This window comes from Malaya genurostris, chromosome 2, assembly GCF_030247185.1.
Source record: "Malaya genurostris strain Urasoe2022 chromosome 2, Malgen_1.1, whole genome shotgun sequence".
In the NCBI taxonomy this organism is placed as follows: Eukaryota; Metazoa; Arthropoda; class Insecta; order Diptera; family Culicidae; genus Malaya; species Malaya genurostris.
Genome location: NC_080571.1, coordinates 316,458,529 through 316,483,473, shown reverse-complemented (window position 1 = coordinate 316,483,473; position 24,945 = coordinate 316,458,529). Strand labels below are relative to the sequence as shown.

Here is a 24,945-nt window from a genome sequence, read left to right as displayed (position 1 = left end):
GATTCTTATTTTGCATCTCAAGTGCATGAATCAAAACTCATCATTCCAATACTTTCCTTTTGCATGTAAAGGAAGTTACATTTATTTTCGAGTTTATGTGTGCGGAAACTGCATAGCAATTGCGAAAGTTTGCCTTTCCTGGGTAAATCCAATAGGCAGGATTTTGGTAGTCCATATCTATGTTTATGTTATCTTTTAGCATGTTATCTGGTTGGAATTCAACTCCGAACAGCAGTCAAGAGTTTGTAGAGTTTTGTTCAAACTAAAGGAAGCCGACCAAATCGAAAAAGAACAGTTTACATAATAACGGAACTCAATTTCGTTACATTGATTTTGTTTTATCCGACAAATGTTTATTTATCTTCGCAATATGCATGTGGTTTTAAATTTTTTCTTGTTCGGTTTCCCATGAAAATAATTTTAATATAATTGACCTCACATTCTGTGAAAAAATAATTTGGGGTGATTTATTGAACTCGCATCCTCATTCTAGCCTGATTTAAATTTCGTTTTGGATACATTTAAGCTTCAGTGGACTTACTAATCTTAACTGCAAATACGGAAACTGTTCCGCTGATTATCTCTGGTCTTCCTTGCTGGTAACATATGATAAGGAAAAAATGGTACATTTAATGCGTCGCATTTGTCACACAATTTTTCCTCTGATATTGCTTTTTAGCGGCTTAACGAGGATATCGGTTCCAATCAATTTATTGAAGTCTGAAGAAAATAATTTTTTAGTTGGGTCTAATGAAATGGCTGCTGGTACAATTACTACTAACGAACGGAAGTGAAAAGACTCCGGTCCACGGTACGGGATGAAGTGTTCCATATCCGGTTGAAGTTCGGAACCAGTCGTGTTGATGTTGTGTAATCCGGAACAGACTGACGAAAAATATTGACATTTCATTTGGTTCTCCAATGGCATCAGTTCCAGATGTTATTTTTTCATTTGATTGATTACAAAATTTTGGCCTGCCCGATATTGCTTCCAACTTACCAACTAGTGATGGCATGAAACATGAAGGAACGGGAAAACCTGGACTGTTTATTTTCACCATCGTCACTCGGTGTGTTTATTTACTCTCCAGATCATCACATTTCGCGTGAGCAGACACTACCGCTCTCCACAAACCCAGGGCCGAATGTTTACGCAGCTGAAAATGGCCGGACGTCACTCAATCAGGCGGCGATTTTAGTTTTCGCTTGTTTCGTAGTCGTTTTTATATGTAATAACATCCAAGAAAAGGTAGTTTGTTAATTTGCTAACTGAAAAAACTCGGCTCCAAGTGTAAACACCGAAATTAAACTTATTCGGCATGGACATCTTGGATGCGCATAATTGTTTTCAACAGAGTGAATGTAAGAAGAGTGCCGACATGTCACCTGTACCCGCATAGCGTTTTGGCTACCTGGGCAGCCATGGCCACCAGAAGGCTACCAAAATTGATTCAGTTATGGTTGTCAAATCCAATTTGACAAAACAAAGTCGCCTGTATCCAAGTTAGCCGAGCGTTTTCATCTTCTCACCTTCGCTGAAAATGTCAAAGATTTCAATGTGGAAAAATCCTGGTGGATACGGTTGTATCGTTTGAGTTGTATTCCTGGCAGCGGTGAGGCAGCCGGTCACCAGAATGTCTGCCAGCCATATTTTTCCAGCTGGCAGCGTTTAGTCAGCCGTCTGGCAGCCATGCGTATGCGGGTACTGTTGAAAATAATTCAATGAATTTCATCTGAAATGTTGGACATTTCTCAAGCCTTACACTGGATTAAATAGGGCGTTTGTCCATTCGGACTCAAAATATTCCTTCCAAACCAGACATCTCGCCACATTTCAGTAAAAATTTATAGTCCGAACACTTTGTAATCAATTCAATTGCCATTAATCGAGCTGTCAGTTTTTGAAAGCGAGATGAACAATTTCCGAATTCAGCTAAATTTTCTAATATCGTTATCGCTTGAGAAAACTGAAACTAACTCATGATACTTTCATCAAACAAAACATGTTAGGTTCGCACTTATCAACGAGAGTGTGAGCAAACCCGATATAAGAATTATGGCGTTTTCGTTTTTAATTTGCACTACACCGGTGCAGTGCTACACTGAGGCATGAATAAACGAACAAAACTGACGAAAACATAAACAGTAACCATTGACTACAATAAACGATTCCATTGCACAGAGCTACACCAAACTTTTGATGAGTGCTACACCAGTGGTATCGGTGCAGAAAAAGTGTAGCACTGGTGTAGTGCAATTGGCAAAAACGAACGGATTCAGTGCACCTTTCGCTACACCGGTGTAGTGCAATTTAAAAACGAAAACGACATTAGATTCGAAACTGACTCCATTTTCAGTTCCGATATGCATGTTGAGTTAACACAATGGAACGACTGTTTTCGATGTAAAGTGTCACTATTTTAGCGCGTTGTTTCGGTTGTATGAAGCGATCCATGGCAAAAATTGTACTGAATTAACGTTTCCAAAACATACCTGATGCAATCGCTCGATTGCTAAATGTGAAAGTCATTCAGCATTTACATACCGACATAAAAGATGGAGTGTACAGGCGAATCTTTTAGGAGTTTTCACCTCTATTTCCGGAGCCCCATTCGGTTCGTTTGACCATCAACTATCAAAACTTTCATTTTGTAATAGTTTTGAACGAACATAGCTTGAAAAAATGATGTGAATTTACGTCTTCAGAAATCGACATATTTGACATATTGTTTAATGCATTCTGACATATATCTAAAGGTTTAAACATGTAAACATTTAAATTATTCATTGTGTTAATTATGATAAAACAAACATTAAACATTGTGTTAATTATGATAAAACACCATGCCGAGAATCATACTTTTCGTTATAAGTTTTGAATTATTTGCTGACCTACAAATTTTTTAATGGATTTAGATTATGTGATGTTTTATTGTATTATGATATATTTTTCACGAATTTTTTGAAAGTCCAGAACACTGAAACAAAATCATTTTTGCCTTTCTCATATAGAAAGGTTATGCAATCACTTGAAAAACCGACTAGTGAAAATTGGCCCGGAGGGCCAAATGTCATATACCATTCGACTCAGTTCATCGAGCTGAGCAATGTCTGTGTGTGTGTGTGTGTGTGTGTGTGTGTGTGTGTGTGTGTGTGTGTGTGTGTGTGTGTGTGTGTGTCAAATAATCTCACTAGGTTTTCTCAGAGATGGCTGAACCGATTTTGACAAACTTAGATTCAAATGAAAGGTCTTCCGATCCCATACGGAATTCCTGAATTTCATCCGGATCCGACTTCCGGTTCCGGAGTTATAGGGTACACCGTCACTTAAACCGGCGAAGCAAAAAACGTGAAAATTTTTCTAAACTGGTCTCAAAACTACACAAATCGATAGCCGTTATCAGTAGGCAACTATACAAACCGATTCCGGCTATCCCGGTTCCTTGTATCCGGTTTCGGAAGTACCGGAGGTCTGACCCTCCTAATAAAATTGATTTGCTTTCATACCGCGTCTAACACTGTCGAAAAAATAAACCGCTAACATTTGGGACCATACAAACAATAAATCATACAGTGCGTAACAACTTCGAAATGAGTGAACCAAACAAATCGCCGTCGATTCTAAAAATCTGTTTTAATCCACCTAGTGGTGTAATGATTAATGCCTTTCTCATATGGATCATATTCTCGTATATAATAGAGTGGTATTCTATTAAAAAGTTTTCTCTTCGATTCTAGAAAGAAACCAAAGAGATTGTTTGTGCATTTGCTAGTATAATCTACAGAATGAAGCAGATCTCTGATCGGTTAGGTTATTCACAAAAAAAACGAAGTGAGTTCCACTTTTGTAGGTACTTCCGGCACCGAAACCAGAGAGCCGGTATAATCGAAGTCGGTTCGTATGGCCATCATCCAATATGACATACAAACTCTACTAGTTTTTATTCAAATGTTGATGATTTTATACGATTTCGATTTCGTATTTAAATGATGGTGTTAATTTTGATTGAATCCGAAGAATATACTTAATTTTTGGTAGGAATCTAAAATGAATCGAACCTAAGATTAGGCTCTGCCACTTCTGAGAAAATTGAGTGAGATTTTTTTTTCAGTATATGACTGTTATATATTTTTACGACTATTATTTTTTTTACGTGTTTTGTTTTGCAGCTTTAAATCGCGTTATAATTTATTTTTACACACTTTACCCTATAATTCCGGGATTGGAAGTCGAATCTGGATGAAATTCAGGAATTCCGTAAAGGATCACGAGACCTTTCATTTGATTTTAAGTTTGTAAAAATCGGTTAATTTATCTCCGAGAAAACCTAGTGAGATTATATGACACGTATCCACACTTACACGCACTCACACAGACAGATATTCATCAGCTCGACAAACTGAGTGGCGTGGTATATAACAATTTTTACTATTCGATTTTTCAAGTGATCGCATACCCTTTCTATATGAGAAAGGCAAAAACACTGTCGTTTTTAACTTTAGGGGGCTCACTCTCGACCTTAAATTAGTTTTTCGTGTGTTTCACATGCAAGGTATATTTAATAGCAAAGCGATTTTTCCGGATAGGAGCTAGCTACGGATTCAAGCCCCGTCTCTGCGGTAGCTTTTTCGTGATTTTTATTACATAGTTGCATTCACATGTCATTTTCTCAATCTGTTTTCCTCCTTAGATACTGAGTAAATTCAAAACGAGCTAAAGGTGGCTCTACGTCTTAACAAAACTGAAATAAATCGCTGTCATAAGGGGTATTTTTAGGAGGTTTGTTTTTGCCTTTCTCATATAGAAAGGTTATGCAATCACTGTGAAAACCGACTTTTGAACCGAGGACCGGAGGGTCTAGTGTCATATACCATTCGATTCATTTCGTCGAGTGCGCAAAATGTCTGTATGTGTATGTATGTAACATTTTTCTGCACTCACTTTTCTCGGAGATGGCTTTACCGATTCTCACAAACTTAGATTCAAATGAAAGGTATCATCAAAACCAGATAATTGTATTATTATTATTATTATTATTACTATTGTTGGTATATTTGTCTCATGCAAAGTTCCTGAATTTTATTTTGATCCGACTCCCGGTTCCGGAATTACAGGGTGAGTAGTAAAAAAATTCCTATTTCATATAACTTTCTCACTTTTCTCAAAAAAACCAAATGAAAGGTCTCATAGTCCTTAATAAAATTCCCAACTTTCATCCGGATCTGACTTCCGGCTCCGGAATTATAGGGTAGATTATGTTCAAAATTTAATACCATCACTTGAAGCGGCGAAACAGAAAACGTAGAACAATTTCTAATCTGTCCTTAAAACTACTCACATCGGTAGCTATTATCAGTAGACAGCCAAACAAATTGCACGCAACCCCTCGCGATCGTAAAACTACCAAAATATTAGTTGTTTTTCTGAATTCGATTGGTTAAATTTTGGTAAAACTATTCGATTGTTGTTTTTTTTTTTTCTAAACTGTCATTTTTGTTTTTCGATCAAATTGAAATAACAAAATTTTTGGTTGAAAAAAAAAGATGCTGTCAGGTAGTCAAGACACACACCTTTCAATTTCAATAAAGATTTTAGTTACAACAACCGACCTTGTTTTTGATTTAACAGTTATGTGAGTTGAAAAACAAATCGGCCTTAGTTGTTTTAGATATTACGATTAGTTATTTCAACTTAAGCAAAATTATTGATTTTGAATGACAATAAAATATTCCTTATTGATATTCGTTCTGATTTTTTAAATGTAAATTCGGTATGTCAAGATATATAAAAAAAATGTAATATTCAATATAAATGATATATTACATTATGACGGTATAAATAAAAGGCGGGTGGGTAATGTCAGAGACATAACTGGATGTCGTGAATACGAAAACAATTGAAATGTTCCTTAACACTTCCGAATATCAATTAGTTTATCAATTGTAGCATTCCCCTTTTCCACATTTTTCACAAAAACAAAGAAGGTTTCACTTGATCTAGATTACTGTGAATTTCACACAGCGAAAAGTGCAAAAATCAAATCAAACAGTTCTAGATTTGCACTAAGCTTAGGATATTTACCTTCGATTTGCGAGCAAGAAATCCTAATAGTTCTTTAGAAAAGTTTTAGAGCCATTACAACGGCTGATTTTGTGTAATGCTCTCCACCGTTGCTTTTTCACCAATGCAAATGACTGGCAGCTGTGACGTAATCGCTCTTGTCGGAAGCGAAACTAGCTTTGCAAACGGCACAAAATACATCGCGCATTGGCGATAGAATCCAAACTGATTCAATTTTTGTTAGGAGCTTTTTTTACGTGATTTCGTTTGTAGCTTTTTCACTAATGGGCGGTCCTAACGGCTATAAAAATAGCCGTATACAGAATTCATTTCGGATTTGCATAATTTATTGATAGAAACTATCAATATGCTGTAGGGATTCGTTTCTAGCATTCAGAAGGACAAAATTTAGGAACTCACTGCGATATTCACCACTTTTCGGAACATTTTTTCGAACGATTTGTTGTACAGCAGCAGATATTTTTATCTCTTCCTCAGAATGCGTTCTGATTGGCTGGTGTTTACATGGGTCAAATGAGATATGTTTTTTAATAATGTACTATTGAAATACTTCAATGCTTTTTCTTTACACGCTTAAGATGAAAAATTTCTATTCTATTGGTAGTTAGATTACATAAATCCTTTCACAGATCACTGAGCTATGAGCTTTCAAAATACAAGAAAGGCAAACGCGCCTTATGAATTATCCTCTTTGATACTCGTTTATACCAAACATTTCAGATTTTTCCCCTGAAGAAGACGCAAACCAGTAGCGTCGAAACGTTGGGTGTTAAAACAAAAATAATCGTTTTAATCCATTATTGACTGCATAGCCGATAAACGAATCTACATTCAAATAGAATCCAGTCGAAAGTGTCCCAAATTATTTCAGAAAAGTTTAATTTTGAATTATTTGAGATTATGTCACACAACTGATAATTTTATCATAAAATTGTGATCATATTTCCGATGGCGTGTAGCAAAAATTATGTTGATTCGTTAGATATAACATGAGATATTCACGATCAAAAACTTATCACTCTCTCAGAGGGTAAATTTTGAAAAGGCACCCCATAGCAAAGTAAGTCGTATTCACGACAAAAGTTAATGTTGTTGTTGCTTTATATTAAATGAATTATTCTTTGAAACCATTTTTATTTTTGTTTTTAATATACTGTGTTTTGGTAGTGTTGGTGTCAACGAAACTTTCTAATTGTGACCACTACATTACTTACGAACAAAAAGTCGAACCGAATGCACTGATTTTTATTTTTTGAGCCATTGCAACTTACAGTTTCAACAGATTAGGGTAACAGAGGTATTTTGGCCACTTCATATATTTTGGCCCACCTAACAAACTTTATCGATTTCATCGGATTTTATCGATGTTAAGTAACTCATTTTGCATCAATTTGAAGCTAATCACATTAAATTACCTATTGCGGAAGGGGTTTTTAAAGATATTACAATATTTTGTGGATATTTTTATAAAGTGGGCCAAAATAAAATCAATCCTAAAGTGGGCCAAAATACCTCTGTTACCCTATATGAATGAATGTTAAACATTTTCGATTTAATCACTTTGTTCATACAATTTTTGTACATGCCTTGAAGATAACATGATGCTCATTCATTAACATGCATTTCATGATGAAGAATCAGATTTTAAGACCAAAATTCAAACGCATACAGTTCATTAGGTTCTAGTTTTTGTTAAACACGTTTTGTTAATTGCAATATCTCTAACGGCTATCAGTTCGGTGCATAGCACTACTTTATATCAATCGTTTCTTCTTGTAACACCAGAGCAGTAAAGATGTAGATAATTTATCATCACATTAATATTCTGACAACTAGTGTTATGATAATAATTAATTTATTATCATTCAAAAGTTACTCTTCACGAGTTTTACAAAAGTATAATAAGCGAATTTCGTTTGCATGAAAATGTTTAAGAAACGCGTTTGAATTTCAACTAAAGTAATGGTTGATTTTGAATTGCGATTTTTGTTTTGCTTTGTGCTGTTTTTGACATTAGACAGCATTAAAAACAACATATTTTTCAACTACTTCAATATGTGCACATCAAATAGCAAATTGGTTGAATCAACTAATTTTTAATTAAAACAACAACTGCAAAAATCAAAAATTGCGAGATCGTAATTTTTTTATTGGAGGGTTTTCCGTGCAATGCGTCTATCCACTTCGGTGAAGACACCAAAATAGCATCATATCAAAATTAAACTTCGATAATTGCCATATATATATTGTAACTAGCTGACCCGTCGAACTTCGTCTCGCCTAAAGCGTATTTATTCGAATTTATGTTTTCGGATAGCAGAATTGTCAATCGACTAAGTGGCTAACGTTTCTCTCCATTATTTTTCTGATTACTTAACCTACAATCAACGGAATTCGACACGCATTCGCTTTAGCTCAAAACGAAATATCACCAAAAATTAATGTGAAAATGTAAAATACTTCTGTTAAGCAAAAATGGAGCAAAAGTATAGATTGTCATCTCATCCTTTGAATTAATGCACTGAGCGGAGATCCCTCTCTACTGGCTTTGACATAAAGGATATAAGGTGTCAGGTTTTCTTAATCGATAAAAAAGCTCACTAAACAGATTTTTTTTATTGATAAACTTAACACAATGTTGAAGAGTTTCTCTTCTAGAGTTGTTCATTCGGTAGAGTAGGATATATTTACAATTTGTACTAGTTCGTAAAAACAAAGATTTGGCTTAAGCAGCATACAAAGTAATCTGAACAGTCTGTTTTTAAGGAACTACTCATACTTGAATGTTCATCCGATGCAACAGAACAAACTTTGAAGCTGTTTCGTGTACAGATTTTAAGCAGCGAGAAAATTTCCTCAGAACTTTTTCTGTACGTTCAAGTTGCCAAAAAGTGCCACGCGTACTGTAGAGCTCTAATGAAGTGGATATTTTTCAGGTACTGTGGAATTTTTGGTTGCTTAGAGAGACTACGCTAAAATTTTAATGAGATATTATACCCATTTGAAGATTCTTCACAGAATATAAAATATAAAATGGCATTCTCAGTCCATTATAATAATCATCTTGAACATTGATATCTAGTTGCCATTTATTGTGTGCGCTTAGTCTAATCTAAATCATCAGAGAGCAAAATGCAAGTAAAATTTCTTAGTATGACTATAGCACAATCTTTTTATTGATTCATTCAAAAATTTTCTGATTTGTTAAACTCGCGCCATTGAACAAAATCAATGAACTGGTAAATTATATCAGCCCATTTCCTCCTGCCTACAGTGGTTCTTTAGAATAGTCATATGCATTCCGTCATTGAGTCATTTGGCAAGCAATAATTTTGATACCCAATTAAGCACGTGGCTTGAAATCAAGTATGCATGTGAAATATCCACACTAATCAACTCGTTGCGCGCCAAACAATTTTTTCAGCGATCTAGTATTCTTTCCTTCAACGGCCAAGCACTTATGCAACTCGTTGCACGCCTAACATCAATCGTAGATCTAGCAATCATTGGCGATTTTTTCAGTGGAAAATTCCATTGTCCATACAAAACAACTTTATGGATTTTTCACACTTTTCCGGCAATTTTTCCTAATTTTTTTGATGTACGAACCCGGTGGGGGTAAAAACTGATCAAACAAAAAAAGAATCATGTAAATCCGTCCATCCGTTCTTACGTGATGCGATTACAAAGAATGATCTCTGCATTTTTAAATATAGAGATATGGAAAAATTGCTGTCTCATACCCGGTGGTGTCTCATACCCGGGTACTCTCCCTATATGTGCATGATCTTCCTTCACCTATTATTACTGAATTCATTCGAAGTACCATGTTGTAATGCGGAAAGATTCTTTCTATCGAGAAAAAGTGCGCTTAAAGAATGCTATACCTTCTTATGTGACATTGGGTCAGGACACACGCATTCCATATAAATGGTCTGTCACTTAAGGTGAAATGTAGCGGAATGCGAAAATCGCGTTTTTGATCAATTATTCAAAAACTAGACCGATTTTCGAAAAACCAAAAACATTTAAGTTTTCGAAATCAAATTTATCATAAATAAGTATTCTTAGAATTTTGAAATTTTGCTTTGCCGAGCCGTAATTGGTTTTTGAAATGTATAAACGGTTACTGTTCCGTTCCACGGGGATGATTTTAGAACTGAAAAGTAGTGTTTGTAGCACAATTTCAAAAAGAATCTGAAAATGCAACTCAAAATTATAAAATTTGAGCTAAAACAACCGAAAATTGAAAAAGTTTGCATAAACTTTTCCGCATTTTTTTTATTGCTTGCGCGCTGCTGTTTCCTATTGAGGTGGTGTGAGAAATGCACGGTGGGCACGGTGGCATTATATCGTGAGCAAAAATTACATATATGACGCGAATTTATGCAGCATTGCGTTTTGCGTTGCAATAAAAATAAGTTGAATACAATAAAATGGGTATTGTAAGAAAATGTTTATTTTCTAAGTAACTGTCATTTATAATGCTAATAACGTCCAATTCTGTTGAGTTCAATGCATTGATCTTGCTGAAGCAATAAAGCCTGTCTGTGTGATATCGTATAACAGGTATTATTTTAGATTGTAGCAATGTTTATAGCAAAACTATAACTTCATCATTGACAAGCTACAGAATGAAATACAAACCAAGTATTATCGTGATACAAACAATGTGATAAACATTGAAAAACAACAGGCATATACATGGTTAGCAAGTTGGTCAATACATATACATATAACCTCATGCTAGTCATTCATAATTACTCATGATTTATAGCTCTAGTGTAAGAGTAATCACTAACAATAACGATTGAATTAGCATATATTCAAAGTGTGAAGGATTCAAAAATCCATTACGTCCAGTCTTTTTTACAAACCAATATAACGAGAGGGAAACCCACTGCGCTCAATCATTGAAAAAAGTTCTTGTTTCTATGTGTCTGTTTTTCTTGGTATGCTTTGTGCGACGGTTCGTTCAACTGAAGCGGAAAAAATTTTGCGCGCATTTTATGACGCTACATTTCACCTTAAGAGCATCATTTGGCTGCACGTTAATATTATCAGAAAGCTGCTCACTATGGAAAGCCCTGTAGGAAACTAGACAAGATGTCATCTGCACTCAAAGACAACCGTACTTCTGGAACGGTCATCAACAAAAACTGGAACTCGATCATCAATGAAACCATCATCTTAATCCAACATCCAAGGTACGTCTACCTTAGCTATTAAAAAATCCAACACATGAAAAAAAGCAGCAATACCTAGGTAACCAATTCCGCATTAGAACAGAAAATAATAGCTAATTGGCATTTTAATCGCTCTTGAGACTGAATTAGGGCCGACTTTGGCAAAATATACGGCTATTTATAGATTTTTGGTGCTCATTAAAGACTACTTTACTGCCATTATTAGTGCTTACTGGTTACCGATGTATGACTGGGAAACCCCTCCGCGATGATTTAACCAAAAACTGTGACAACCGACCCAATGTACGAGAATGGAAATAGTGGACCACTGCACAGTGGTTCAAAAGCGCAATTTCACGCTCTTAATTAATAAATCGTAGGAACGTGGTTTTCTAGGTACAGTATCTTTAGCAAAGTTGCTTAGAATGATAGACGCCATCTTTTGGTAAATTTTATTTATGTGACTAATCTCCCTAAAAGTGAGATAAAAATATTATTTTAGTTCAGAGCCAACATAGGGGATAAGTTACTTCGACAAAGTTGTTTAGAAAGTTATTTCAAACAATTTTGCTGAAGATACTATTCCCGTAACTTGAGTGTAATTCATGATATAATTTATTTTCTGAAAAGGGTTTCCTAAAACCAGTTTTTGTATGAAAACACATATATTAACAATTTATACGAGTTTTTCATGTTCTACAAAGTTTTTCATCAATAAAAACTACACAACTTTTTCAAACATACTATGCTTCTATCATTTCAGTTTAATGAAATAGAGCCATTTTTCATGGTTTTTATAACAAAATTTCAACTTGTCTATCATCAAAAGGCGCAGAAAGGTGCAGATGAGACTACTTACATATTAAACTACTTGACAAGAGCTTTCATACCGTGGTTGAAATAGTCGTCTGCGATTGTCTGCAGGCGAGATATGTTCTTTTGAAATATACTTGTCCTTGACATTTGCAATGATAAAGTTCATTGCATATCAGATCAGACTTCAGTATATATTCGTTACCATGGTAACTCTCATAATAAATTATTTTTATGGACATCGAAATCTACAAATAGAAAAGTTTAGTAATCATACCAGACGTTTTCTGAAAGTGAGATAAAAATCCACGGCTTTGAAAAAAGGCAATCATCATTTCGAATTACGTTATGTCATTTTTTGGTAAGTTTTTCTATAGAAAATCTCTGCGGACAAATATCCTCCATTCATCAATTGAAGTGAAGATCGATAAACGCGTGCTATATTGTACTGTTCACAATAATTAAGAAGTTTCTTTCATACAGATTTCGAGAGTATTATACACACAAGCAATACATATCACTTTCGAATCGGGATCCTATTAATTGGTTATTAGTTTCATCAGATCCATTGGTTACAAATATTCGTGAATGGCCAAAACAGTCCAAGAAGAATCTGTCGGATGATGCTAAGAGTCTCTTAGCTGGTTAAGAACATTGTCAGCTATCATAAAATAAATACAAATAACTAAAAATGAGTTTTGATCATACTTTTCTCTACCAGAAAATGACATAACTTAATTCTATTTAATGATTGCTTTTTTAAAAAATCGTGACAAAACAGTTACCAAACTATTCAATTTATAGACTTCGATGTGCAAAAAAAATCATATTTTGTGACAAGTACCATAGTAATGAATATATACTGAAATCTAATATGACATGAAGTGCACCTTATCATTGCAAATGTCAAGGACAAGTATATTTCAAAAGAACATATCTCGCCTGCAGACGATCGCAGACGACTAATTCAACCACGATATGAAAGCTCTTGTCAAGTAGTTTAATATGTAAGTAGTTTCATCTGCATCTTTCTGTGTCTTTTGATGATAGACAAGTTGAAATTTTCTAATGAAAACCATGAAAATTGGCTCTATTTCATTAAACTGAAATGATAGCAGCATAGTATGTTTGAAAAAGTTGTGTAGTTTTTAATGATGAAAAACTTTGTAGAACATGAAAAACTCATATAAATTGTTAATATATGTGTTTTCATACAAAAACTGGTTTTAGGACACCCTTTTCAGAAAATACATTATATCATGAATTACACTCAAGTTACGGGAATAGTATCTTCAGCAAATTTGTTTGAAATAACTTTCTAAACAACTTTGTCGAAGTAACTTATCCCCTATGTTGGCTCTGAACTAAAATAATATTTTTATCTCACTTTTAGGGGGATTAATCCCATAAAACAAATTTTCCAAAAGATGTCTATCATTCTGAACAACTTTGCTGAAAATATTGTACCTCAAAAACCACGTTCCCATCAGTTATCAATTAAGAGCGTGAAATTCTGCTTTTGAACCACTGTGCACTGCCTTTCCATAATTCGTTGGATAGCAATGAGAGAGTTTCTTTCCTAAGGAAAAGAATGACAGCAAAATACAGTAGTAAAAAGGCATATATTTCAAAAGATGGGACTTTTGGTCACATAAAGCTTTCGTAAATGGGCCGGAAAGAAAATTGTTTATAAAACGTTGAAAAAAATAATTGTGTAGATCGTACAGTTTTTATTATTTGAGATTCAACATTATTTCTCGACTCAATCTTGTGATTTTCAAAAGTTTGTGGCTCAGCTAGTATTGGAAAGCATTAAAATTTAACGTTTAATTGACTGTTCAAAACTTTTCTTTTCACTCGAATCCACCTAACCAATCACTATTCTGGAATGAACCACATTACCTGGCACCACATAGATCATGGGACGGAAGTGAACCCGAAAATGTTGCTCAGTTGCTGTTTAGCATCTGATTTGCATATTGCTCCACAAAATAGGTCAGACTAATGGATCCAATGTTGACGGAATAGTAATCAATGGGTAAACACGTGCTGCTTGAACATTCCAGCTGTTTCGGATGGTGTGCTAGACCTTCAACGTAAGACATACGTGTGAGAGAACGTTCATACTGACGATGGTTACCACGTTGGCTTGGGGAGGCGGACTCCACCCGAGGTAGTAAGTCACTAGACTACTCCTTAGGCGGCAAGTCGGGGGTGAGTTTAAGCCATCTACGGGTGGTGCAATATCAATATTTCCGTTAGGATTTTTATACATCGTACATGTGAGGGTCGATTTGCAACCGGAGCACCCTACAGTGAAATGTAACTAATCGAATTCATGGAGCTGATTTTATGATACGTGGCGGAAATATCGTACTTAGAAAGCTTAAAACCTTAGTCTTCCTCACAACTCGATGAGTATATCGAACTTACCTTGTACAGGAACAGTTTGTTGTCCCACAATATTATACCTGGGAAAAGACACTATCAAACAGAGACTAGTTGATGGAATTTAAAGAGGTATTCTTTCAACTTCTATCGTGTATCAGGCAATGTCCGTTGAACGGTTCGTTTCGTTTATTTAGGAACGTGATCACATAGACCTGCAAACACAGGTAGAGTCAACTACTAAAATTGAAGCGCTTTCGACATATTGTACCGCTAAGTTAAGCAATGTTGCCATCCACATTACATAAGTTTATTGTATTTGAGTACAAAAAATTCAGCTACCATCAGAAGACTACGTACGCTAGATTATCACTTTAGAAAATACATTTGGCTAAATATCGGCATGTGGTTATCGTAACAGCTATTACAACACTTCATCGGCCGGCGCCGGTTCGTTCAGAAGTTTCGCTGGGATGTTATCTTCTTCGTGGATCATCCTTTCGTCGTGTTGTGCAGCATCCAGCAATGGCAGTTTCACGTGTCTACAGTCGATCGAAGTTCTTCTCCGCCAGGCACCGTGCCCACCAGCCGCGTCCAGACTGGGAGACCCATTGATCCTGGATTCGGTGGTGTTCGCCGTGCACATAGTCGTTGTCATCGTTGCGTTGTTGGTAGGGCTGTGCCCATTGCGGGGGCAGTAGTTCGGTTCGTCGGTGGTTTGTCGCTTTCGGTTGCCGTTGTCGTTGTTTCTGCCACTGCCGTACTCCTTTAGTCAGACCTTTTCCTCGCCGGGAACGTGAGGACCGCAGCGCACGAACTGCAAGCGGACCGGCTGGCATTAGAGGGTTTGTTTGAGTTTCGCTTGTAGTGTTAGTAAAGCATTTAGTACAACCAGTTACCGAGGTCAAGTGTGCAACAACCACCATGATGCGAGGGGTAAGGATAGAAATTTTTCTTCAAAATTGTAATTGTATGGAAACTGTGAATAAACATTCTATTGGAGAAGTGCAATCCAGGTGAAAACTATACACATATTTACATGTTTTATGTTGAATAATGAATACAGGATTCAGGACACAAACTCAAAAGATTTACCTAATTCAAAGTATTACAACCTACCATATGAAGATCCGGTTTTTGTGTGAATTTTGTGTGAATTCCCAAACACTCTCAACTAGGTTATTCAATATTAACGGGATACTGTTTCAGAAACTATAATTGCCAATAATTTAGCATTATGTTAGTAGTTCAATATGTATCTATTGTTTGAATAAGAAAATGAAATCACTATTTTTAACAATCAAAGCGAAAGACAAAAGTTGCACCCCGTTCGAAACATGTTAAATTATAAAAAAAATATTTTTTGTTTGCAATTTTTGTTATGAACTGCATTAGTGTAAGGCGAAACAATAAACAGACTGGTAAACGTTTTTTGAATGAATTAGTCAAAAAGGAAAAAAATGTGAAAATTTTCTCCACAGTCAATATGCCTATTTAACTACATGGAAGTCTTTTTCACGAAATTCTATTATATGCGGTTTGTGAACTTTCAATGTAATGCGATTATTTTCAATGCAAATTTTCTGCTTTTTTAGAATTACTTTTTCGACGTCAAATGCTTTAGAAAGACATTTATCGTAGATTTTTGGAGCAATCACGAAAGAATTCTTTGTCCAGAAAATTATTTGGAATTTAGAAAGATTTCGGTATTGTTGAGATTGTAGTTTGAAATTGAATGATGTCTCAGAAATCCATGAAATGTCTCGACAAACGAAAAAAAAAATTTAAAGAAATCGGTAGCATGGAGCCTTGAACCATATTTTTTTTTTTCGAGATAACATCATCACCTTTTTACATTCAAGTGAAGTGAATGTAGGTCCTTACTACGGAAGTCGCTCTATAAAAAAGTAATTACTTGAAAGGGCTTAACGCTATTATTAACATAACATCACCAAGATAAACTGATACTGATGTTCCCAAACCTCCGTTTACAAAAACTTTTTTCACGTTACCTCTTTTTACGTAACTCCTTTTACGAACAAAATCCCAAATAACTTAATTTGTTTTTACAAACCCACTTCGTAAAAAGAAGTTCAATTCAATTCTACTAGCTGATTTATCGGACGTTGCTCGGAAATGTTTCGTGGAGGCATGGCCGACAAAAATTCTAGAAATTGTCCTTCCCATTTATACTATAATTGTAGTGAAACACAACTTAGACGACAACCCGATTGAACAATACTTTCATGTTCAGGTTGCGAATGATCAGTGTCCCATCTCAAATCTCACAATTATCATAATTTTCGTGGTATTCTCGACAAATTGGGTCAGTTTTATATTTGAACCCTTTTGTCACAAACATTTCTCTCTATAAATACCTTCTTAGTAACCTCCGAGTTTCATATGTATATGTGCTTGGAACGTACTTCCGTACATCCTCGTCATATTATCAGGTGTACAACTTTGCTTCCGCCGTTTTCCGATAGGTGGCTGGATCGGCTGAGACTGGTCAAAATACATAGATAATAATGCCTTTAAAGTGAGTGTGTACACGGGCAAAATTCCGTTTCAAGAAATGAGCAAAACGAGTAATGATTTGGGGAAAATAGTATACTTTCATGTTATGATAATACACCACGATTAAAAGTTCTCGGATTAGCGTTGTTTATACGATTTCAACTAATGTCTCAAATAATATACAGTTGAATAGCAAAACAGTGAAAAATACAACGAATTTCTTTTAATCTGAAGCATCAACAATTTAAATATGTTTTTGAATAACCACGACACCTAAAATAAAGTGTTTACTTGCGTTCATTGCTCCAGATTTGATTATTTGTTTCAGAATTTGGAAAACATAAACGAACTGCATGAAAAAACACGTGTGAATCAAACCTCTATGTTGAACTCTTGCAAATACCGCGGATAAATTTTTCCTTTTTTGTTTTCTAAACATCGTTTGCAAAATCGCCTTATTTGAAATATTTAGGTGAATCAATACAGCTTGTGTTCTTATATCTATGAAACAAATTAATCAAACTGGCTGAATAAAAAAAAACTAATTTTCGTTAGATGGTGCTCCTAATTTACAGTCGAAATTATTTTTCGGTTTACGTTATCTCTCGGAATATTATTTTAACAAAAACAGTCCCATCGAATATGCAAGAATACTTTCAAATATATTCATACAAAATGTAAAACTTATGATGTCAATTTTCGGTTCATTATCTTTATGTTGTCAATTCTCTGTCAGCCGGTGGGTAAACCAACACAATTATAAAATGAATATGCCTAAGGATCAAGTAAAATTTTGCAGTAGTTCATGCTTTTCAATGTCTGCTTTTTGTCTTACCATTAATCTATTAAACAATCCATCACATCACTTGAGGCAGAGGGTTCAAAGTGAAATCCGGATAGAAAATTGGAGTTACGAGCTCTAAAGGAAATACATTTCTCAATTAACGCATTTCCGGACCATGATTAATTTTCATGGGAGAAGACTTTTTGCTCATGGTTTCATGAGAAGTTAAAATGATTGGTTTCATGATTTTCTAATCATGACAGCAGTAACGGAATTCTTTCCATGTACAGTGTCTAACGAATTGTCATCGCCGTTTCAGTGACAGTTGTTTTTGTTTTCGTATTATTCACGCTCGAAAAGGTCTGTTTTTGTGCCCAATTCTCGCCATTTGCGGGATTTTTACTTTTCTGTTACAATTCGAAAAAAATGCCACTGAACCGCATCGAATGCTCTCAGAAATTTACGTTGATGATGCTCTGAGTAAAACAATGTGTCGGGAGTGGTTTCAACGTTTTAAAAATGGTGATTTCAATGTCGAAGACAAACCTGGTGGTGGAAGAGAAAAAATCTTCAAAGATGAACAACTAGAAGCATTGCTTGATGAAGATTCGTGCCAAACCCAAGAAGAGCTTGCCGAATCGTTGGGAGTGAGTCAGCAAACCATTTCAAAACGTCTCAAGGCCCTGGGCATGATTCAAAAAGAAGGAGACTGGGTGCCGTATGAGTTGAAACCGAGGGACATCGAGCGCCGTCTATTTGTATGTGAGCAACAGCTTCAAAGACAAAATCGTAAGGGGTTTTTACATCGAATCGTAACCGGTGATGAAAAGTGGGTTCGATACGATAATCCTAAACGCAGAAAATCATGGGGAAAGCCCGGGTATGCTACTTCGTCGAAGGCAAAACCAAATATTCACGGCGCCAAGGTTGTGGTTTGTTTTTGGTGGGATCAGCTCGGTATGATTTACTACGAGCTCCTAAAACCGGGAGAAAACATCACAGGAGATCGCTACCGAACGCAACTGTTGTGCCTTAGTCGCGCGCTAAAAGAAAAGCGCCCACAATATAAAGAGCGACAGGACAAAGTCATCCTCCAACACGACAATGCTCGGCCTTACGTCGCAAAAGTGGTCAAAAGGTACCTGAAAACGCTGAAATGGGAAGTCTTGCCCCACCCTCCGTATTCCACAGATGTCGCCCTATTTGACTTCCACCTATTCCGTTCGATGGCACACGGCCTGCAGATCAACATTTTCAATCTTTTGAAGAGTTGGAAAAATGGATTGCTTCATGGATAGCGTCAAAAGAGGACTCCTTTTTTTCGAGCCGGGATCCGAAAATTTCCGGAAAGATGGGAGAAAGTTGTCGCTAGCGACGGACAATACTTTGAATAATACATCTGTAAGCACTTTTTCGCAATAAAGCTTTTAATTTTGAAAAAAACGGTGGAAGAAAAGCTGTACACCTGATAGATCTACAATACCTTTGGCTTCCATGGCTATAAATACTTGCTACTCCCTCCTCGTTATAGAATTTTGTATGACATCATTATTTCCACGTAATCGCTCAAAATCGTCCATCTGATAATGATTATTTTATAACGCAAGGCTGTTTATCTTCATAAATATATTCGAACTATCGAATAACTTTTTTATATCACTTATTTTTTCCAAGTTTTGTGGCAATTCGTTCAGTAGTTTCGGAGTTATGCCGTTTTAAACATCATATCCCCTCCCCTCGTGCGCTTTTCCAAATTCACAATCGTTGCGAGAAGAGTTAAGAAATACAACATAAGAACAATGTTTGCTACTTGGGTAAAATAATATACCTCCTATATAAAAACAGGGAGAGCCATTTAAAGGTAGCGCTTCGCCGTGGTCACGGGAGTTCGCTGCCTATCCCGGGGTTTCACGCACTTTACCCAAAATTGTGAGAAAACGGGAAAGAAAACGGAAATTCCAAGAACATACGATTCTAGATAATTAATTTTTCTATCGATTCGTATATAAATTGTGCCTGATAAACGTTTTTATCGAAAGATTTCGTGCGAGTTATAAAAATAAATGAGTTTTTCCTTATTCTTTCGCACGCACACAATGTCAACGCATGCATTGGGGTGTGCAAAATGCCACATGCGGTAGACGCTAACAACATTTCTTTTGTTTCAACAAGTGTTTTTCATTAGCTTACTTCCCAAAAAGATGGAAAAACGCTAAAGTAATTCCTATCCTAAAACCTGATAAAAACCCAGCAGAAACATCAAGTTATCGCCCAATTAGCTTACTTTCTTCTATCAGTAAACTTTTTGAAAAAATTATCTTGTTAAGAATGATGACTCATATAAATGAGAATTCAATTTTTTTACCAGAGCAGTTTGGATTTCGTCATGAACATTCAACTACTCATCAACTTGTCAGAGTAACGAACATGATAAAATCAAATAAATCTTCTGGGTTATCCACTGGAGTTGCTCTTCTAGACATAGAAAAAGCATTCGACAGTGTTTGGCACAAAGGTTTAATAGCAAAAATGTCTGATTTCCAGCTTCCTATTTATCTATTTATTTGATCAAAATGATTCAAAATTATTTAACTGATCGTACTCTTCAGGTTAGCTATCAGAATTGTAAATCTGAATTGCTACCCGTACGAGCCGGTGTTCCGCAGGGTTCGAGTGTAGCTCCAATCTTGTATAATATTTTCACTTCTGATCTTCCAAATCTACCCGTTGGTTGTCAGAAATCGCTATTCTGTGACGACACAAGTCTGTTAGCCACAGGTAGAAATCTAAGAGTGATCTGCAGTCGCCTACAAAGAAGTTTAAATATTTTCAGTGATTATCTGTCAAAATGGAAAATTAAACCAAATGCAGCAAAAACGCAATTAATTATCTTTCCTCACAAGCCAAGAGCTTCTTTTCTTAAACCAAACAATAATCACATTCTCAAATTGAATGGCTTGGAATTGGCATGGTCTGATCAAGCTAAATACTTAGGTTTAACGTATGACAAAAAACTCACTTTCAAGGATCACATTGAAGGAATCCAGGAAAAGTGTAATAAATATATTAAATGTTTATATCCTCTTATAAACAGAAATTCTAAGCTCTGTCTAAAAAACAAATTGTTAATTTATAAACAAATTTTCAGACCAGCCATGCTTTATGCGGTACCAATTTGGTCAAGCTGTTGTTCCACCAGGAAGAAAACGCTTCAAAGGATTCAGAATAAAATTCTGAAAATGATTCTGAAGCGTCCTCCCTGGTTTAGTACAAATGAGTTACACAGACTCACAAATATAGAACCATTAGATGTAATGTCACATAATATTATAAGCAAATTCCGACAAAAATCGATGCAATCTTCAATTGAATCGATTCGCTCTCTGTATTAGTTAGTAAGTTAGTACATAAGTTCCTTTTGTGTTAATAAGCAAAAATATAGGTTTTGCACCACTGAAAACCCTCAATTCATTGAAAAACGGCCTCTATACGACCAAAAAGTTACAGTTTTGTCACTAAATTTTTGTTTGAGCTGTTAGTAGAATGTTGTCACTAATAGTACTGTTGTTGTACCGTTGAATTCCACTATGTTATATCACGTCATTACACTCTCACAAAGTCACTATTTTCACAGTCACTATTTTTCGAAAGTGTATAAAACGTTATAATACAGATACGTATTTCGGAGTGCTATTTGCATCCTTCTTCAGTGTATCGGTTTTATAAGTTTATTGAAAGAATGCTGCAATGAAGTTCCTTTTATACAAACGTAAGTAGGTAGAAACGTAAGTAGGTAAACCACAAAATGAAAGGTAAAAACAGGTAACAGAAAACTGGAAGAGTTAAGTGTTTTCTATGTTTGTTTTTATCTTGGATATGGGTAGTAACTGGAAAAGCCAAGAAGATCTATTGCCTTGGTCTCGGTTTAATAAAGAGATGGAGTTATTTTTGAAAATTTCTAAACTTTCTGCTGAATCTAATTTCCATGGATTGGAAATTTGTCTTAAGATTTTTATGTCATTAGTAGAGAGTTCATGATCTTCAAAAATATATAGGAAGCCAACCAATACGGACCGTGTCATACCAAATACTTCTAATCATCCCCATCAACACAAAATGGCAGCATTCCACCATATGATTCACAGAATGCTATCTTTGCCCCTTAGAAAAGATGCTGCGATAAAAGAGAAAAACTTTATTTTCGAAATTGGAAAGTTCAATGGATATCCAGAGCATACAATTCAAACCATCTTCGATAAAAAATTAAGACTGTTGAAAAAACAATCACTTACAACTTTGACCCCCCCTTCTGAAAATTTTAAAAGAATATCAGTGGACTTCAATCAAAACATTTCACACCCACTAAAATCAAAACTAAGAAAATTTGGTTTAGATTTAGTGTTCAGCAGTATGAACTACCAATTGAAAACTCTACTAGGTTCTACAAAAGATCCTACAGAGAATACACTATACACTGAAGAAGGATGCAAATAGCACTCCGAAATACGTATCTGTATTATAACGTTTTATACACTTTCGAAAAATAGTGACTGTGAAAATAGTGACTTTGTGAGAGTGTAATGACGTGATATAACATAGTGGAATTCAACGGTACAACAACAGTACTATTAGGTACAGTTTTGTGTTTGAGCGGATATGGTGATTGGTCCCTATTTTTTCAAAGACAATGATGGAGCAACGAAAACTGTTAATGGCGATCATTAACGAGCTATGATAAATGATTTTGTGATGCCCATTGCTCGTAAAAATGGTTTGAATGGCTACCGGTTTCAACAGGACGGTGCAACATGCCATACAGCTCGACTGACAATCGATTAGATACGTCCCTTGTTCCCCGGACGAGGTCAATTTGAAATCCAAGTTATACGCTGATAAACCAAGAACCATAGCTCAACTCAAAGACAACATACGACGTGAAATCGATATTGCCTATATTGACTATATTGACCGATACATACCGATACAAAACGATGGAAAACGCCGAAAAAAGAGCACATTTTGCACTCAAGGCCAAAGATTGCCATTTACGCGATACCATTTTAAACAAATACCTGTAATATATCTCCTTGAACCAAAATAAATTATAATCGAGGTGAAAAAAAAGTTTTTTTTTCATATATTTTGTTCAGAAACAAATACTTCCACTTAAAATGACTCACCCTGTAACAAGGACGTAGTCCTACGTAAAAACATCATTCGTTTTTTTTTTCAATGGGTAAACGGATCAACGATCGAGTCGGCGTTGGTTTTTATCGCCGTGGAACGACATTAGAGTAAACTCATTTACTGGGTGATTCCTGCGCTGTATTTCAACGCTCAGATTATGACCATAGAACGTGTTTTAAGACTTTGCTTTTGGCGTTAAATTTAAAAAAGAGTCTCTCAAAAAAAATTAGACGCCTGCATCGCGGTTTATGGTGAACTGCTAATTCACACTAACAGTTCAACACAAACTGCAAATGCTCTGATTTGTCAAAGATGAAGCATGAAAAAAAGTAATAAAACATGTTTTATCTCCGTAGTGTGAACATAGTATAGAACTGAGTAAATAACCTATTTTAATGCTAGGATTAAGTTGGTACATACAATTTAGAAACTAATAAACAATTTCTAATGAGTGTAGGACCAATAAATTCTAGCACTAATGCATTTCAGCAGTTTTCCGTAATGTTCCTTAATAGCCTACTGAGGTAGAATGAAATGTAATGTGAAATCTCATCTGAATTTTCAATACCATGTCCTGTGATCACTCAAATATTATTAACTATTTAAATAACTCGGCAGTTCAATTTGAACCGCTAAGCAGACGTAAAGTTTCTGCTACTTACAGAACACTTTTTGTTTTGCAACGGAGTGCAATGTCTTTTCTGACGTGCCGAACGAAAACGTGTTTTCGACTATTTCTGGCCGATGCAGGTTAGGTCATTTAGGGGTTAGCTAAATTTTGTGCTAGGGCACATAACCGTTTTTATTAGTTTTACGTTTCGTCTTTGACTCATCAGTGCAGAGCAGTTCAAATTGAACTGCTTAGTGCTAAACTCGGCAGTGAACTGCTCTGCACTGATGAGTCAAAGACGAAACGTAAAACTAATAAAAACGGTTATGTGCCCTAGCACAAAATTTAGCTAACCCCTAAATGTATTTAAATAAGCAAGTGTTTCTCGGGTTTTTCTAGCAAACAGGAAAACAACCAGATGGTGGAATATTAGTGCAATATGATAAAAACAAATGTGGAAAGTGGGCATACGACGGAGTTAGAAGGAATGAAAAAAAACATCAATAAATGACAGATTGTTTAACAACTTTTACAAACATTTCATCTATTTATTGCAGCTTTGATGATTTCATGTTGTAATTGTACAGATAACCTTATTACATTACACAACGGCACAAGAGACGCACATACAAGATTGATTTTTGGTTTCGTTTTTGTTTTGCATATTTTTTTTTGTTTTGGTCTGATTATCATCACATCGAATAGCGCTTGTTGTGTAGGTGGACAGTTTGATTTTTAGCAGTAGGTACTAGATACAGTCACTATAGAGGGATTTCTAATCTTTCGCTTCTCGTGTTTGGTTGAAGTTGTGCAGGATGTGGTTGTATTTTGGTTGATTGTTGGTAAATTTTGCGGTCAAACAACAAATACATAGATGTAGAAATAAGGCGTAGACATAGTTAAATATCCAGTTGATTGTTTGAGCACCAGAGTAAAGTGATTGAGGAGGGGAAGGAGAAGAGGTAGTTTTAACAGTAGGCGGATTCGAAGAGATTACAGTCGGGTTTGCAAGCATGGAATGGGGAGGTAAGTTATTTGTTTAGTAAAGAACGCCCGATGGCTGCGAGTTTGCCTCATTATTTGCAACATTAGTTCAGATCCCTCGCTGTCTCGGTTAAGCTGTTACGGATCCGGGCTCACCCTCTCGAATAGAAGGGGCTACCTGGGAACCGGGAGAGGACCGGAACTCACTACCGTCTGGCGTCTTTGATAAGGGATTTACTTACGGACACTTGCGTCGCCGTGTAGGAATTGGTTCGCGTCCGCAGGAACACGGTTCGCCACTTCCGCTTCACTTGTGCGATCACCTCTCCGTTGAAGAAGCAAAACAGGACGGCTACGAATAGACCCTGCGGAAATCGGTTCAGAACAGAGATTA

General features: G+C 35.8%; 1 protein-coding gene across 1 annotated transcript in view; it reads right to left on the bottom strand.

The window, feature by feature from the left end:
- Positions 1-14,640: 14,640 nt before the first annotated feature.
- The window catches only part of LOC131431202 (calcitonin gene-related peptide type 1 receptor), a 228,978-nt gene continuing 218,673 nt past the window's right edge, over positions 14,641-24,945 (bottom strand). The window contains 2 exon segments of the mRNA XM_058596780.1: positions 14,641-15,286; positions 24,794-24,916. Coding sequence (XP_058452763.1) covers positions 14,894-15,286; positions 24,794-24,916 — 516 coding nt within the window. The 3' untranslated portion in view covers positions 14,641-14,893.